The sequence below is a fragment of the Martes martes genome (genome assembly GCF_963455335.1).
Source record: "Martes martes genome assembly, contig: scaffold_195, whole genome shotgun sequence".
In the NCBI taxonomy this organism is placed as follows: Eukaryota; Metazoa; Chordata; class Mammalia; order Carnivora; family Mustelidae; genus Martes; species Martes martes.
The window spans coordinates 1-17,786 of record NW_027666398.1 but is presented as its reverse complement, the minus strand read 5'-3'; the positions used below and the strand labels follow the sequence as shown (position 1 = coordinate 17,786).

Here is a 17,786-nt window from a genome sequence, read left to right as displayed (position 1 = left end):
TTTTTTTATTTAGCATGATTTCACACTGAACTGTTGAGAATTTTTTTTTTCCATTCAGGAAGTTTTCGTGGGAAGTCCTTCCTTGCCACTCCCTCTCACGGGGTGGTTTTGCGGCTCAAGTTAAAGCCTAGATAGCCCTGATAACTGCAGTTTATAAGTTGAATTGTGTCCCCCCGAAAAGATACGTTTCAAGGACTTATGTCAGTACCGCAAGCTAAGATAAAGGCAATGAACGAACAGTCCCTGGAGCCCTCAGAGAGAATGGCCTTGCCAACACCTTGGTTCTGGACTTCTAGCCTCCAGAAACGGTGAGAGAATGTTTGTTTTTTGCCTCCCAATTTGTGGTCATTTGCTCCAGCAGCCCCCAGACACCCCCCCAGGTGGGTAAGACCCAAGCTTCTTCAGTACCAACTTCAGTGTTTCAACCTTCTCCCACCTCTAGGGTGATCTCAGTTTCTGTGTTCCATTTTATGCTGAATTTTATTCTTTTTATTAAAAAAAATATTTTTAAGTAATCTCTACCCCCAACATGGGGCTTAAACTCACAACCCTGAGCCCAGGAGTCCCATGCTCCACCGTCAAGCCCACCAGGTGCCCCCTACACTGATTTTTAGATCCTTTTTTTTTTTTAAAGATTTTATTTATTTATTTGACAGACAGAGATCACAGGAGGCAGAGAGGCAGGCAGAGAGAGGAGGAAGCAGACTCCCTGCTGAGCAGAGAGCCCGATGCGGAGCTCGATCCCAGGACCCTGGGATCACGACCCCAGCCGAAGGCAGAGGCCTTAACCCACTGAGCCACCCAGGCACCCTTAGATCCTTTTTCTGTTTCTGGCTCTTAGGGATTGACTGATACTCTTTGGGAATTCAACCGTGCATTAATTTTTAAAATTGTTTCTCCTCAGCTTTAGGGAGGTATAATTGACAACCCATAAAATGAAGCCATTTTGAAGTTTAATTTTTAGTAAATTTAGAGAACTACATGTGTGCAATCATCACAAGCCAGCACATTTCCACCACATCGAAAACGTTCCCATCGTGCCCATCTGGTCAGTCGCTCCCATCCCCAGAGCCACAAGCTCCTCTCCAATCTGCCCTGCCTGGACATTTCACATAAATGGAATCACTCAGTATGTGGTCTTTGGGGTCTGGCATCTTTCACTTTTTTTTCTTTGTTGAGCTTCATCCATTTTGCCTCTTTTTACTGCCGAGTGTAGTGTTCTATGTAAAGAATGCTCAGTATCATTAGGCCTTAGGAGAATGTCAGCGATGGGCCAAGAGCAAGCACCGGGATGGCCCCAGTAAAACATCTGGCAGTAATAGGAGCTGAGAAGGATGCGGAGAAACTGAGCCCCCTGCTGGTGGGAGTGCGCGGTGCAAGCAAACAGGGATTCTTAAATAAAATTTAAGAGCCAGGGTCTTAAATAAAAATTAGACAAGCTTAACCAGTAATTCCACTCCGGGATATTTGTCTGCTCAAGCCACAGGAAACGCAGGTCCCCAGCAAGACGGTTACAAAAATATTTACAGCAGCGTTATTCATAAGAGCTCCAAATTGCCAACAAGCTCAAATGTCAATAAAGCAAACGCGGCATCTCAGCACAACAGGGTATGATTCGCAATGAAAAGGAATGAAGTGGTGACACACAGAAGTTCCTTGAGGGCAGGAGGGTTTGTTTTCTGTGTTCGCGGATGACCAGGGCAGGTAATAGGTGCTCATTAAGTCCATGGTGAATGGATATGTCTTCAATCTGGCACTCCCAAGTGAGAATAAAGCACTTCATTAAATGGTTAATTTTTAAGAGATTTTATTACATTTTGAAAAATGGCCATATTTACAGTCATAAAAAATGCTCAGGAGAATACTTAAAAAGTTAAGAATACAAAAATAATCTATATTAACACATTTGCCTTTCCTATATGCTATGCAACAGGATTAACATCATGGCAAGTTTTGAAGCCACCACATACCATTAGAGCTTCTGCTACAAGACTCTAAGATTCTGGTGAGTAGTATCTAAGGAAAAAATAACCTGGCCAACAACTACTGTAAATCTCAACTACGGCTTTTTATTTTAAAATGGCAAAAGGTTTCCCCAGTATTTACAGTTGATTGAAAGCTTTAAAATGGGATGGTAACTTTGAAACAGCAGACTGCCGACTGCCACACAGTGAGGACGGATGCAGAACATTCATCGGAAACTTGAAGGTCAGCCCCCAATGCCACATACACAGTTAGTAATTACACTCCTTGGTTCAGCTGTTAAATGCTCTGGGGTAGGGCTTACTTTTGCAAGAGGAAAGTCTCCAGAAAGGTGATGCCTAGGTAGGTAGTTGACCAAGATCCTTAAGATTCATTCCTTTTCTTTTCTTTTAAAAACACATTTTCAGCACGCAACTTTTCTGTCTCCTGAGAATTAAAAAAAAAAAAAAAAAACCCACAAAAAAAGGAAAAGAAAAAAAATTAAGACTCAAATGTTTACAGGAAGTTACTCTTTGCATTCATTACACTTATATTAAAAATTAAGACTACAACTTTCAATTTGTAAACTACTTATAACATTACACAAGAACCTGATTATGTAGGAGTCTGACAATGGACTGATTTAGGCTTGGAATAATAAGGACTGATTTTTTTTTTTTTTTAAATTCAGTAAATTCCCCGAAGGAAGCATTTAAGTGATTCGATGATTACATTGAACTTTAGTGAAACCACCATTCTAAGAGCAGCCTGGGTTTACTTAAGGTGCTTGTCAGAGCTCACCTCAGCGAGCCTGACGTTCTCCTTCTTCAGCCGCACCACGTACTGAATCTTCTGATGCAGGTTTTGGTGACCGACCAACTTCCCGTTTTCCTCAGCAAGACACTCCACCTGCTTCCTTAACATTTCCATCTCCTGCAGGCATATCAATCCAGGGAGGGGGAAAGTGAGCTGCTCTTAATTCTGCTTTTACAACCACATTGTTTCCTGCGTCCCCAGAGCACAGGGCGCCAGAGGGCCCAGGTTCCCGGCTCTCCCAGCCTGGTCATCCCTGCGCGCGCCCGAACGACTCTGAACCACCGACGCCCCCTCCCGGACATGCCCTGAGCCCATGAAAACGAGCAACACGCAAATGCACCTGGAATATTCTCTCCTTTTCCTCATACAGCTCTTCTAGCTTTGACCTCAGTTGCTCCTTCTCTTGGAACGCTTTAGATTCCAAAGTCCGGGTTCGCTCAACTTCCTCAGCCATTCTAAGGCAGTCCATCTCTCTGTTCAGGAGAGCACTCTGGACTTCTTCTAGGCTGTAACAACAAACAGCGGTTTGTGGGATCCCAAAGGCAAATAACTGCAACAGTATTCAAATGAGACAGGTTTCACCCAAGCCCAGAATTTTGATTTGAAAGCGTCACAAATATTCAGCCCTCCCCTAGTGACGGCATAGGGAGATAACAAGGGATGCAGATAGGCTTTTTTTGGTTATCTTACCCAAGACTTTCATTTTGGAAAACTCCTCAAACCATTTTCTTTCTTTCTTTTTTTTTTTTTTTTAAGATTTTATTTATTATTTATTTGACAGAGAGAGATCACAAGTAGGCAGAGAGGCAGGCAGAGAGAGAGAGAGGAAGAAGCAGGCTCCCTGCCGAGCAGAGCTCGATGCGGAGCTTGATTCCAGGACCCTGGGATCATGACCTGAGCCGAAAACAGAGCCTGTAACCCACTGAGCCACCCAGGCGCCCCAAACCATTTTCTAAATAATAAAAATTTAAAATGGAAACTTCTGGATCTGGCCCCTTTGGAACAAATGTAATTTAAGTATTATTACAGTCTGCATGGTTTATTCAATGTCCCGTATCTGAATTCTTTTGGATTTAAAAAAACCTGGTTCTCAAACCATAGGACACCAGTCATTTCTTCAAGGATGTGCTATTCAGAATTCATACACTATACAACTATCAACTGAAAAGAAAAACGAGGAATAAAGTTACCATGAAATTACATAGAACTGCACTGCTTTAGGGTGCCTGGGTGGCTCAGTAGGTTAAACCTCTGTCTTTGGCTTGGGTCATGATCTCAGGGTCCTGGGATCGAGCCCCGATTCGGGCTCTCTGCTTGGCAGGGAGCCTGCTTCTCCCTCTCTCTGCCTGCTTCTCTACCAAGAGGCCACAAGCAAGCAAGGCAGAAGAATGTGAAGGGTATGGGTCCCTGATGGCATCACTCAAGTCAATGCACCTCCAGACCTCTTATGATATGAAATTAAGCATCTCCTGCCTATACCAGTCAGTGTGGAATTCAGTTCCTTGTAGCTTTTTAAGCATCCTCACACACACGAATAGATAATTTTTTTGAAGATTTTATTTATTTATTTGACAGAGAGAGATCACAAGTAGGCAGAGAGGCAGGCAGAGTGGGGACAGAACAGACTCCTGCCAAGCAGAGAACCCGATGCAGGACTCGATCCCAGGACCCTGAGATCATGACCTGAGCCAAAGGCAGAGGCTTAACCACTGAGCCACCCAGGCACCCATAAAGAGATAACATTATTGTGAGAATCACTGCTGTAGGTTGGGACCGATAAAACTGAATGTGCCACTTTCTATTGTGTGCTTCCCTTGCCCACAGCGTGAGGTCCTGTATCTTCTAGGGACAGTGTGTCACTGGAGACTCTTGGTTCCTAGATTATGAAATAAATTACATGCCAACTGAGAGAGCTTTTATTCTTTTTGCGAGAATGTCTAAAATAGCTATTATTTCTGAAAGAGCTGCAATTCTACAAACTGCACAGTGGGATTCTGAGATCCTGTAAGTGAGCCGCATTTCCACCCTAGCTCTATAATGACTGACTGTCTGGGAGCCAGTCCCTGAACTGCTCATACGTAGAGCAAAGCATGGAACGACTCTGTTCCACATCGATACTCTCTGATGCTATAAAGCCAATAACTGGGTAACAAATCTTTACACAAAATGGGTGGTCTTTGTCAGCTGATCGTTAAAAAGAATTTGTGACTGGGGTGCCTGGGTGGCTCAGTGGGTTGAGCGTCTGCCTCTGGCTCAGGTCATGATCCAGGGTCCCGGGATCGAGCCCCACATGGGGCTCCCTGCTCAGTGGGAGGCCTGCTTCTCCCTCTGTCTGCTGTTCCCCTTGCTTGTAACTCTCTCTCTCTCTGTCAAATAAATAAATAAAATCTTAAAAAAAAATTTTTTTTTTTGATGACAGATCACTATGTAATTTTTGACATACTAACTTGAATGGAGTTTAAGTAATTGCATGGCAGGACTCAACAAAATTCCAGCTGCTGCCATTTACTTACTACGTGAATGCGATTTCTCAGCACTTTACAGCTATAAACACAGAAAGTAGGGACAGAGGGGATACTGAATACTGTCTCATTCCAGAATTAAGTATAACAGAATAATGAGTAACTGAAGCAAAAGCATGAAGCTAAAATGCACTGGGAGATGAATTTCCACTTAAATATTACTACATACAATAATTTATAAAAACTTATAATAAATAAAGAACCCCATGATTAATAATAATTGAAATGAAAACTTAATCCAGAAGAAAATATGGCACTAGAGCCAGCCATACAAATACAAATTACTTTCACAACACAAGAAACTTACAAATTACTTCCCATTTGTATATATATATTTGCTGCCTAGTTATATGGTAGGATAATCAACAAAAAATTTCCCAAACAATATATTAATTAGGATAATTAATAAATTAGGATATAATTTTGTGTAGGTATGGAACGGAAATTCAATTTGAAAGGAAAAAGGAACAATGTACAATTTTCGATTTAGGAATTTGTTCCTGTATTGTTAAACGGATAGAAAGTAGCAGGTCAGTTGGATACTTTGAAGGGAACACTACCGGAGCTTCATTTCTATGGCCAGTTCAAGGAGAGGCTCTCTACAGAACAATGGCTGGAACAAAACTGGAGACGTGTCAGAAGTGGGATCTGAGCCCACACCCTCGTGCAGAGACCAGAACGCCAGACCATGAGAAGCAGGAGCTAGAGTCTGTGACTAAGACCATTTGGCCACCCTGACAGCAAGAACTTTATTCCTACACGGCACTATTTTCAGTATGTGAGAACTTCTACCCTTTGCTTCAATTTAAACTTTCAGTGAGAAATTTTAGACATAAAGTCGACTCCAAAAATGTGCACAAGGGTACATGGTGTTTCAAAATTCTCTTAGGTGGTTTGCGGTGCGTGGGTGGCTCAGTTGTTGGGCGTCTGCCTTCGGCTCAGGTCATGATCCTAGGGTCCTAGGATCAAGCCCCACTCAGCAGGAAGCCTGATTCTCCCTCTCCCCACGCTTGTGTTCCCACTCTTGCTGTCTCTCTCTCTGCCAAATCAATCAATCGATCAATCAATCATTCTTTTAGGAGGTTTAACAAGTGAAAATGTTTGAGGCCCTCTTCTCTGGATGAATATTCGGAGTGTATTCTCTTTCTAATGTTTTACCATTTTATTTGTTAATACCAACCAGTTTACGTATTTTGAACTCAATAGGAAAGAAAGTATATCTTGTTCATCTAAGAATGAGGCGAGTTTATAAGATTCCATAAATTCCTATGAAAACTTTTCAAAATCCTCCTTATAGAACACATGTAGGAAAGAGACCCAAGGTTTTAAATCGGAGGAAACCAGAAGAAGGAAAGGAGTTACTTACCTTGCGGATATAGTATTTCTTCCCTTAGAGGAGAAGAAATTAAAGACCTACAAGAACTTGAATTACAAAACCGTGCACTTACTCTGCTTTCATTTTCAGCATTTCTTCAACCAATTTATTCTGTAATAAGATAAAAAGAAAAAGATGGCTTAAGTTTTTACCATTGCTAAGAAAAAAATTGATAGTAAGCAGTCCACTCTCCCTCATAGTTATGAGATCACTTAACCCAACATCCTCTTCCACATCCCAACGGTGTACCCCTTAAAGGGGGTGCCTGTCTCTTAAGACTTCACGCACCGCGCCCTCTGAGGCCTCCTACGGGCACCCTATACCTGCTTCTATTCTAAATGGAAAACTCTGTGTGGGGATGCCGGCAGGAGGCTATCCGCTGAAACACAAAGACAAATTCACTCTTATTTCATCAACAAGGTCTCAATATTGATGGTAAATATCAAACTTAACAGCGAGAATACAGAAGAGACAGAAATTTCAAGAGTAAAATGGTTTCTAGAATCTATAACCACAAATGCTAAGTAGAAAAGCACTTCTCAGACAAGAAACCTAACTATTACATAAAAAAAAAAGTCGTACTTTAGCAAGTCTTTCTTTGATCATTTCTTCTTGTTCATTCTTCAGCTGTTGATGATCTGGATGATTCTGTTCACTGCAGAGATGAGAAAGGGAGGCTGGGGAAATGTGGTTAGGCATATCCAAGCATCACCTTCCTATCTGGTGTAGGCAGCAATGCCAAGTTACGCAATGCAAAGCTAACTCTGGTGATTAAGTCAAGTTAGCACAGGTCACACATGTGATTGATATGTGGGGGTGAAATAAGGCACCTCCCCGGAATTCAGGACGCCTCCCATACAAAACTGAGATGAACAGAGCTGGGAAATCCAATCAAGGCCTGTGGAAAGTAAAGCAGAAATGGAGCCAAGAGTAGTACCATATGAAGATCAAATGTGAGCGAAGGGGGCTGAGACAGGAGGTCCAGACATCTGGTGATCAGCTGGGAGGGGGCATCTCTGGGTGTGGGGAGGGCTCCTCAGGCCAGCCCCAGCGCCCCCTTTGCTGGGATTTCAGCATCAGTTGGCAATTTTCTGATGGCACCCTGGCATCCCATGTATGCCAACACCAGGAAGGGGATTCCCCGGGCACCGGACATAAATCTTTTCATGGAAAAGGAATGTTCCTCTACATAAAGGAAATTACATTCTGGATGTTGCATCAGTATCACGTGAATCTGATTAATGGGAGTTCATCTCTGTGAGCTTGACCAGAGCAGGATCATACACTGAGTTTCTGCGGGCAGCCCCTGCACCAAGGGGACATCCCCCAGGAGAACCTGCCTGAATGCCACAGACTCCTCTAGAAATATCTCTCACTGATGAGCAAAAAATCGTTTCTTGAAGGAAAACAGAAGGTCCAGTAGTTTCTTTCACTTAATGAATCAGGCAGCCTAGATAGAAACGGTAATGAGACCTCAGTGAGGAAAACGCCCGAAACCATTAGAGAAATGTTGTCTATGCTCTAACCCAAAAGTGGGTAAACTTTTTCTGTCAAGAACCAGACAGAAAATATTCTAGGCTTTGGGAGCCACGGGGGTCCCTGTCACAGCTATTTCGCTTGGCTGTTATAACACCAACACAGTAGCTAAACGAAAGCACGTGGCTTGGCTCTAGTAAGACCTTGTTGACCAGACAGGCTGCGGCCCGATCTGACCCCCAAGCCAGTTTGCCCCCACTCTGATCTTTCAGGAAGGAGGCTCTGTATGGCTCCTCATAAGGGACACGTGGCTCTGTGAGCATTTTTAGTTGTGATTTTATAAATGAGCTAGAAATGTTCTATGTTCCGTATTTGAACCAGCTCTTGACAAAAGGCAGTGTACGAGTACAGGGCTGTTCTCTGCACAGGGGAGCGTGTGAACAGCTCACACGGGAGCATGTGAACAGGTGCGTGGACCGCGGGTGGGCCACATCAGAATGGGCTAGAAGGGGCCGTGGCTACTAAACTGAGCATGTCCAGCGCCCCCCGGACACCTGGAGAAACGCGTTCAGGAGCAGCCTGTCAGCACAGCCACCGTTACCATCCTCAAGCATCTGCTGTCTTAGTTAAGGCACGGACAGTGCATCTCAGGGCTGCTTCTGGACGGGGAAGGGGAGCGCGTCGGCCCGAGACCCGCTGGCAACGGTAGGAACAGCAGACACCCCTAATCTGGGAAGTTGAATTCAGTCAGGGCCTTCATCCCACATGGAGACCCCCCCTTTGATTCACTTCAACTTGCTGCATAGTTTTCCAGACCACCCTCAACTCGAATCCCTCTGGCAAGTTCACAAAAGGTCAAGATCGTAAGTCTACCCTGTATACGTAATATCTGCCACTTCTTGGGTGACACCCCTCAGCCAAGCACTGTAACCAGCACTTTACCCACGTTATTTTTGGTCTTTAAAACACCTTGTGAAAGAGAGCCATCATTTTCTTCATTTTATGCCTCAGGAAACTGAGGCACTAAAAGTTAAAAACTGTGTTCAAAGTCACAGGACTTTCAAGGGTCAGAGACAGGACAGAGCCCGGATGTGACTGCCTGTGACACTATGTCGTGCCATTAGCAAATACAACTAGAAAACTGCCATAGCTAAAGGCAAACCACGTGCACAGATACCCAAGCCCAAGGGAGCACTCCTCTGGAAAGCTCCTTCCTGCGCAGGAGCACTCCCTGGACCATGGGTCATGAAGCAAAATCATCTGGTAGGAAATCCTCCCTTTTCCTGCCGGACCTCTGGAACCTTGTCCTGTCGAGGTCATAGCTTCTTCACCCCACGCCCCTTTTCTGTCAAACAGCAGTAGACAGTTGAGTCCAAATGCTTCATATGTCTGAAATTCATTTCAATAGCTCCACAACAAAGCAAAGGTTAACAGAGTAGGCAAGATCATGAAAGCCTTAATCCCCCATTCTGGAAAAAGCAGTGCCCTCATCAGACCCAACTCAACTGACGAGCATCCCCTGGACTGGTGGCAAATGCCGAGCCCGCTGGGAAACCGAGCCCAGCCGCTTTCGCCTAGCCACACCCAGGCAGGCCAATATTTAGCTTACAGGGTTCTGGCGGCTCTTTCTCACCTGTTCTTTTCCCTTTCGAGATCATCCAGCTGACTTTGCAGGAGCCAGTTCCTCTCTCGCAACTGCTCAGCTTCTGCGCGGAGGCTGTCCATTTCACACAACTGCTCCTGGGAAGACAGCAAATCCCGTCCTTTCAGAAAACCCATAGACAGCATGATTTTGCTCCCCAAGGCCACACACAAGACACAAACGCCTATGCGAACCTCATCCTACGCACAGAACACTGCACTGGGTGTCGCTGGATGAAAAGGAGACTGGGACGAGCTCTTGGGGACCTGGAACGGTGACTCATTTTCATACCCACGGTGTGTTAAATATAGTCTCTTATCAGTATCACATAATTCATGAAAATCACTTAATGAGAAAACATGTTCAAAAGTCTAGTCTACTTTGGTAAGTGTTCTACTTGATTCTACTTAATAAATCCTAATTTTAAAGAAACTGATGTAGGGAATATAGTCAGTAATACAGTAATAACGTTGTCTGGCGACAGATGGCAGCTACACCTGTGGTGAGCACAGCGTAATGGATGGAAATGTCAAATCACTATGTTGTACGGAGGGTCCAACTGATGTGTCCACAGCCCATCACTCAAAATCCTTAGTGAACACGAAGTTGAAAATCAGGAGCATAACCATCCAGAAGAAATAAATACTTGTCTGCAGGGTGTCCTTTCTCCTTTGCTTCTACTTGTCCACTGTTTGATTTTTCTTTTTTTTTTTTTTTAAGATTTTATTTACTTATTTGACAGAAAGAGAGAGACAGCAAGAGAGGGAACACAAGCAGGGAGAGTGGGAGAGGGAGAAGCAGGCTTCCCGCAGAGCAGGGAACCCGATGTGGGGCTCGATCCCAGGACCCTGGAATCATGACCTGAGCCGAAGGCAGACGCTTAACAACAGAGCCACCCAGGTGCCCCTTTTATCTGATTTCTTTTAACCTGACCCAATTTCTTCTGAGTCCTAACATCATGCCAATCTGGGCAATAGCCACATTCCTGGGATAGCGGCTTACTGGGAGCTGCCCTAAATAAAAAAGCCAGGAACGATCGCCTCCATGAGGAACAAAACTCAAGAGAGATGCTGTCTTCGTGCACGTTCAGTCACTTGGTTACAGTAAGCTTAATTTTGTTCTTGAACAAAAACTGACTACAGAGCAATGGCCTCACAGGCTAACCGTGATCTCATATGAAGCACCGTATCCGCTCTACCCACACCACCCCGCAGCTACACACCGCCCATCCAGGCGCTCCTCCACGTACCTCCCGCCCCTCAGCACGCCTCTAAACACACTCTCCCCACATATAATCCCCGCACCCCCAAGTCCCTGGGTAGAACCCAAACCAAAACAAAACCAGAAGGAAGTTTAAAGGAAGGCAAACAAGAAGAGAGTATTTTTAACTATCACAGACAAAAGCAAATCTCTCTAATGCAGCAAGAATGCCTACGAATCACTGAGAAGGGCGACAGTAGAAAGATGGGCAAAGGCCATCCGAAGATGCTCCATCGTACTCCTAATAAAAATACAAATTTAAAACTACTGAGAGAGCGTGTCTCAGCCATGAAACTGGCAAGGATCTGAATCAGGCAGCACTGGGATCAGAGTAGCTGGTAAGGCCCAGGTAGGATACCATCATAAAAACCAAACGGGCAGGGAGACAATGGTTCCAGTTGTGGTGACACATGGGAACCTGGCTACAGTGGCAGCTGCCAGGGACGGTCACCTAGGCAGGGTCAAGGCAGCAGGGGGAGGCAGGCTTTTCTGTGTACCCTTCAGTTCTGCGACTTTTAAACTTTGTATCATCAGTAAACACAAAGATATTATTTTACTTATTTATTTTGGATACTGTTTATTTTTAAAAGATTGGGTTTATGGGGAAAAATCATGCAGTTACCTTTATTCTGAGGATTTCAGCATTTTTGACTTCTCTATCTTCGTTTAGCTTTGTTACAAGGTGTTGCAGGGAAATCTTAGAGGCTCTTCCATCTTCTATCTCTTGTTCTTGCGTTTCCAGGAGTTTTGCCAAATGTGTTTGAAAGTGAGGTGGTGTTTTAGGGCTCTACGAAAAAATTAAATTCCATCCGAATACTCAATTAAGTGAGGTTTGATAAAGATTTCATTGTAAATGTATATGCCAACCACACAGAAAACACTCAGCTGTTTAGCTTGCTATTCTAATTCCTGTCCAAGTAAAACAAATAAAGACACCGGTACTTTTTTATCAGGTAAAAAGCACAAAAGGTGTTGGTGAAAATCTTTCTATTTAAAAAAAAAAAAAAAAAGCTGCGATCTTCATAATTTCCAAACGTTTATCACTCATGAAACTTCATTCTTCCCACAACACACCCTTTCTCTGACAAGCACCTGCGGATACTCGGCAGCAGAATCCATCACGTGTTCGAGCTGTCTCATTTTGAAGTTATATTCATTCTTTTTCTGTTCTACTTCCTCCTTCTTCTGGTTCAGCTGGGAGAATTGAACAGAGGTGAGATGATGTGTTAGAAAAATCACACGGTGCCCACGGTCCTATTAAGAACGGATGAGCTGCCCAAGGTAGGAGGGTGCAGACGTCAGTGTTACTTTGTCAGGACTTCCGTAATAATCTGAAACGCAGTAAGGTATTAAAAGCAACCCAGACCACAGCAGTGTTTACAGCTATAAACACTGCACCTGCGGCTCATGCCCGTGGGCCTTGGTTGCTGCTCTGACCCTCTCGTCTCCTGCTCTCTCACAGACTTTATAGTGTTTAAAAAAACTTGAAGCTTCACAGCTAATCAAAGGGTCATCGAGGAAAATAAAATACAAAACAACAGGCAACGAGAGGACAAGAGTCAGCCATAGCCTTGCCCCAGAGGTCAGAACGCGCTGGCGCAGGTCAGGGGGCCGGGGGCGGCCAGAGAGGCAGCCAAGCAAGTCAGGACTCACGGAAGCAGCCACGTCGTTCAGAGCCCGCAGCGCAGACGGCCCTCCTCAGCCCCCGATGGCCCCCCCTTTCTGTTTACCGGGCCAAGGAGCCGAGGCCCCGGATCTCACCTCGTGCTGAAGTTCTTGGATCAGGGCCTCCTTCCTGCTCATCTCCTCCTGCGCGGACTGCAGCAGCTCCGAGTGCTTCTTCGAGGCTTCCGTGAGCATGTTGAGCTGCTCGGTGGCGTGGGCCAGGTCCTCGCAGAGCATATCCCTCTGTCAGGGGACAATCCCCACAAAGGAAGAGTCCTCTCTTAGCTGGGTGCTCTGCTGAGGATTTGCAAATCATCCGATGGGCAATTTTACAAAGTTAAGAAAGTTTTAAGAACTTTTACTCTTTTTTTTTGGCTTATGTGCGAATCCATTCCAAAGCAAACCAAGCAGTTAATATTGAAGGGAACGGGTCTGAAGAGAAACAGTACAGGAGATTCATACAGGTATCCCTGTTGGGCTTTGATTGCATCCTACCCCTTTCCCCTCACCCCCAGGATCTCAAAGTTGATCGCTGTTCCCTTAGGAGGACTCCGCAGGTCTCTACCTTACCTGCTGTCTGACTCTATAAACGACTCTAGTCGTTTATACACTGGAGGGTAAGAGCTGTAAAGATGAGGGGCGCCTGGGTGGCTCAGTTGGTTAAGTGACTGCCTTCAGCTCAGGTCATGAACCTGAAGTCCCGGGATCGAGTCCGGCATTGGGCTTCCTGCTCAGTGGGGAGTCTGCTTCTCCCTCTGACCCTCCTCCTTCCCATGCTCTCCCTTCCCTTCTCATTCTCTCTCTCTCTCTCTCAAAAAATAAATAAATAAATAAAATCTTAAAAAAAAAAAAAAAAAAAAAAGATGAGTGCCCCTCTGCCAGTTGAGGGAGGGCCTGGGCAGTCCCCAGACAGTGAGACATGGTCATAGGCCATCACAGTTTCGGGGGAGTAGCTTGATGAGAAGGAGCAGGGAGAATTAGGAGTCCTGTGGGTTGCGTACATAATTCCTATGTACACAGCACGCAGTCCCTTCCAGGTGAGAGCAGATCTGCTTACTCTAACTTTCCAAATGTGCGTGTTATGTATATTAACTTATATAACTACATATGAATTAACATGTACAGTATAGAGAATACATATATAGGATATATGTTATGTGCATGTCACATACGAGAGTAATGTATGTGTGTGTACGCATGTAAATGATATGACAAGACTACGTGGGAAAATGTGGATACCTCAGGTACATGTGCACATACACAGACATCTGATGTACCACAGCTACCCCCACTCACACTTTTCCATGTACTCACTCTTCTATCCTATCATTTTTCATAGGGTGAGCTCGAGGTCATCTCATGAATGTACCAAAATTCCACGTATCACTGAATATTTTGGCTGATTTTAATTTTTCACTATTATATGCCTTATATTCTCACATCTAGATTATTTCTTCCAGCTCTTTTCTGAAAGCGCGAACTCGAAGCATACATAAGAAAATGAAGGCTGGGAATCACCAGACCACCTCCCCAAAGGCTGAGCTTAAGTTCACTAGAAGCGTGTGAGTCATCACCCTTCACTGCTGTCTTCCTTGGATCGATATTTACCAGCTGCAAGCTCTGTTGGTTTTTTGTTGTTTTTTTTTTTTTAAGATTTATTTATTTGACAGACAGAGATCACAAGTAGGCAGAGAGAGGCAGGCAGAAAGAGAGGGGAGGCAGGCTCCCTGCTGAGCAGAGAGCCCAATGCGGGGCTTGATCCCAGGACCCTGAGGTCATGACCTGAGCCGAAGGCAGAGGCTTTAACCCACTGAGCCACCCAGGTGCCCTTGCAAGCTCTGTTTGTAACTCGGAGCTTTTTTGACTTTAGCAAGGTTTATTCCTCCCGAGGGGAGCGTGTCATGCACCTTGCTGTCTCCCTTTCCTCTCTGGGGTGTGTCTATCCTTTTGTGTGTCTTTGGACTCCTTTGGACTCCTAAGAGCTCTTGTATGGATTAAGGCAAGGACCCCTTTGTCCTCAGGTGTAAATATGAAGCTGGGAGATTCAGAAAAAGGGGATATGAACTGACTGTGGGGCGAGTTCCACTCGAGTCTAAGATACTTCAATATGTAGAGTCACCCTTTCTTTAAGGAAGGAAGAGAAAGAGAGACACGAGGAGCCAAAGGGAGTAAGGAAGGGCTTTGAGGTGAGTCATACTGAGCGCGCATCATGCAGCTACCCCCACTCACACAGCTGGGCTCCCCTTCACGCTCTGGTGACAGGCAGTGGCCAACGGAAGATTTAGTCCCCATTTTCTACTCTGTACAAGACCTTAGGGTGTGGCTTTTGTGTGCCAACTTTTCTTTTCTCTTAAATTTTTCTTTCCTTCTTTCTTTTTTTTAAAATTAAAGTAGAGTTGACCCTGTGTATGGACTTTTCAACTAGCCTCCTAAAACCACCGCCAGCTCCAGAGGACTGAGCACTCACGAGCTGCCTGGCAGTGACCTCAGCGCTCTCCGCGTATGACCCCATCTCATGTTCTCTTACGCACGAGGCAGTATTTGGTATCTCTGCTCCAGGGATGTGATGAATGAGGCACAGAGGGAAATGTAAATTTCACAGGGTCACAGAGCCAGGACGCAGACTCCCAAGCAGTCCAACTCCACAGCCCGTGCCCTCACCAGCTTATTACTTGTCTTATCTTCCTCTGACCTGGATTTCACCTGCCTGTTTCATTGTATTTATTCTTTTAAAGATTTAATTTATTTGACAGAGAGAAAGAGTGAGAGCACAAGCAGGGAGACAGAGGGAGAGAGAGAAGCAGGCTCTCTGCTCAGGGAGCCTAATGCGGGGCTCGATCCCAGGACCCTGGGATATGACCTGAGCCGAAGGCAGCGGTTTAACAGACTGAGCCACTCAGGCACCCCAACCTGCCTGTTTCAATCTCCTTGCATTGTATGTGCATTAGCAGCTACAAGTCCCTTCTGGGGTACAGGAGGATATAAGTACAAATTACTGGGTATATGGGCTTTGGATAACTACCCCTACTGGTCCTCGAAGCTCAAAACTAGTGTGTACAAAATGTATTTCACTAACTTGCCCCAGGCCTCTATTTGTCCATCCCAGGGGTACACAGAACCATCTTCGGTCACCGTGGCTGGAGCCCTCGGTGCCCACTCTGATAGCTCCTGCCGCCACAGCACCCTTCCTACGGACACCAGCAACTGTCAGCAGTACTTAGGAGGCAGTGCTCAGTTCTAGCTCGGCCCTCTATCCCCACCAGCACTTCTGGGCCCGATTCTTACCACTTTGGTCTGGGCTAAAGTCTATACCGCCCTGGCCCGGGCCTTATCGCCTTTGGCCTGACCTAAATTCTATGCCACCCTAGTTTCCTAAAAGATACAGCCGACATTTGAGACCCTCCGTGATAGACTCCCCGCCTCCAGCCGGACATGCCCCACCACCCCCCTTGCTGGAGATGCTCCAACTCCACAAACACTCACAGCTGCCAAGCTTCACTCCCCCAGCCAAGTTTTGCAAAAAATCTTATCTCCTCTGGGAAGTGCTCTGGAATTCTCCAAGCATCAACACTCCCTTCCTTCCCTTCCTGTGCTCCCAGGTCATTGATTACATCTAAATACATCTAACTCTTAAGCTAGATGGCATATTTGGAGGTAGGTAACAGTGTTTCAATCATTCCTCGGTTCCCAAATGCCAGGCAAGGATGTACAGTAGGTGGGCTCAATAGATATTTGGTGAGGTTTTTTTCATGGATAGCATAGTTTAGCAAGAAAACTTTTTCTTTTCTTTTTTTGTTTTCTAAAGATTTTATTTATTTATTTAACAGAGAGAGCAAGCGAGCACAAGCCGGGGGGCTGGAAAGAAGGAAAGGGAGAAGACAGCCCACTGAGCAAGGAACCTAATGTGGGTGGGGCTGGATCCCAGGATGCTGGGATCATGACCTGAGCTGAAGGCAGCCGCTTAAGGACTGAGCCATCCAGGTGCCCCGAAAAATTAATTTCCAAAGCAACCACAGAGCAATATACTCAGTGGGTTACCATCCATGTAACAAAAGGAAAACTAAATGTATATGAGACTTGCCTAAAATATCTCTGGAAGCATACACGAAAGATATGCTGCTTTACATAATTTGAATTTTGAAACATGTGACAGTACGGCTTAATACTAAAAAAGAAAAATTTATGCTTACAACAACAAAAATAAAAACTACTTTAACAAAAACACAAGAGGCAAGCCTGAGGTTAACCTGTTACCCAGCTCTTTCCCTGCTCCCTGCTGCCGCCACCCCTACCAAGGACACACAGCTTTGCTCCCCTTCGGGAAGAGGGTCAGTTCTAAGAGCTTCCCAGGTGTCAGCACAACTGAATGAAAATCAATCAACTGGATAAAATAGAATAATTTTAATGTTACCTGTTAATGGCCTAACCCTAGGGAAAATGTCTCTAATTATGACTTATTCCTTTAAAAAGCCCTCTAGTTTTTTACAAATAACCTCCCCCCACACATGCACATATAGACATCAACGAGTGAAGAAGCAAAAAAGAGTCAGGGTGTGTTAACATCTACCTCTATGTCCTCAGAGAGGATTCTCAGTCTCAGGGCTTCTTTCAGATCCAGAACCTCCACTTCCTGTTTCTTAATCAACACTTTGCACTCGTCCTTTTCAGCCAAAGCAGAGTTATATTTGCACTGCAAAAAAGAAACTTATGATACAAAGAGCTATCTGCTTTACTTTGTTTATATATATATATTTTAAAGATTTTATTTATTTATTTGAGAGAAAGGACGAGCAGAAGCAGCGGGAGGAGGTAAGCGAGAGGGACAGACTGACTCCCAGCTGAGCAGAGAGCCAGACACGGGGCTCGATCCCAGGACCCTGAGATCACCCCCAAAGGCAGAAGGCAGGTGGTTGACTGAGCCACCCAGGCGCCCCTACTGTGCTTATTTTTAGATGAAAATAACAAGAAGAGGGTGCCTGGGTGGCTCAGTGGGTTAAAGCCTCTGCCTTCGGCTCAGGTCATGGTCCCAGGGTCCTGGGATCAAGCCCCGTGTCAGGCTCTCTGCTCA

At 45.1% G+C, this 17,786-nt stretch overlaps 1 protein-coding gene across 1 annotated transcript; it reads right to left on the bottom strand.

The window, feature by feature from the left end:
- Positions 1-1,788: 1,788 nt before the first annotated feature.
- On the bottom strand, positions 1,789-17,408 carry KIF15 (kinesin family member 15; the record flags this gene model as incomplete). Its single annotated transcript, XM_080831602.1, has 10 exons — positions 1,789-2,409; positions 2,764-2,895; positions 3,119-3,284; positions 6,749-6,786; positions 7,258-7,330; positions 9,785-9,891; positions 11,676-11,840; positions 12,146-12,247; positions 12,815-12,961; positions 17,286-17,408. Coding segments are annotated over 10 exons (1,116 nt in total), but the record flags the coding sequence as incomplete, so codon positions are not given.
- Between the last annotated feature and the right edge of the window lie 378 nt (positions 17,409-17,786).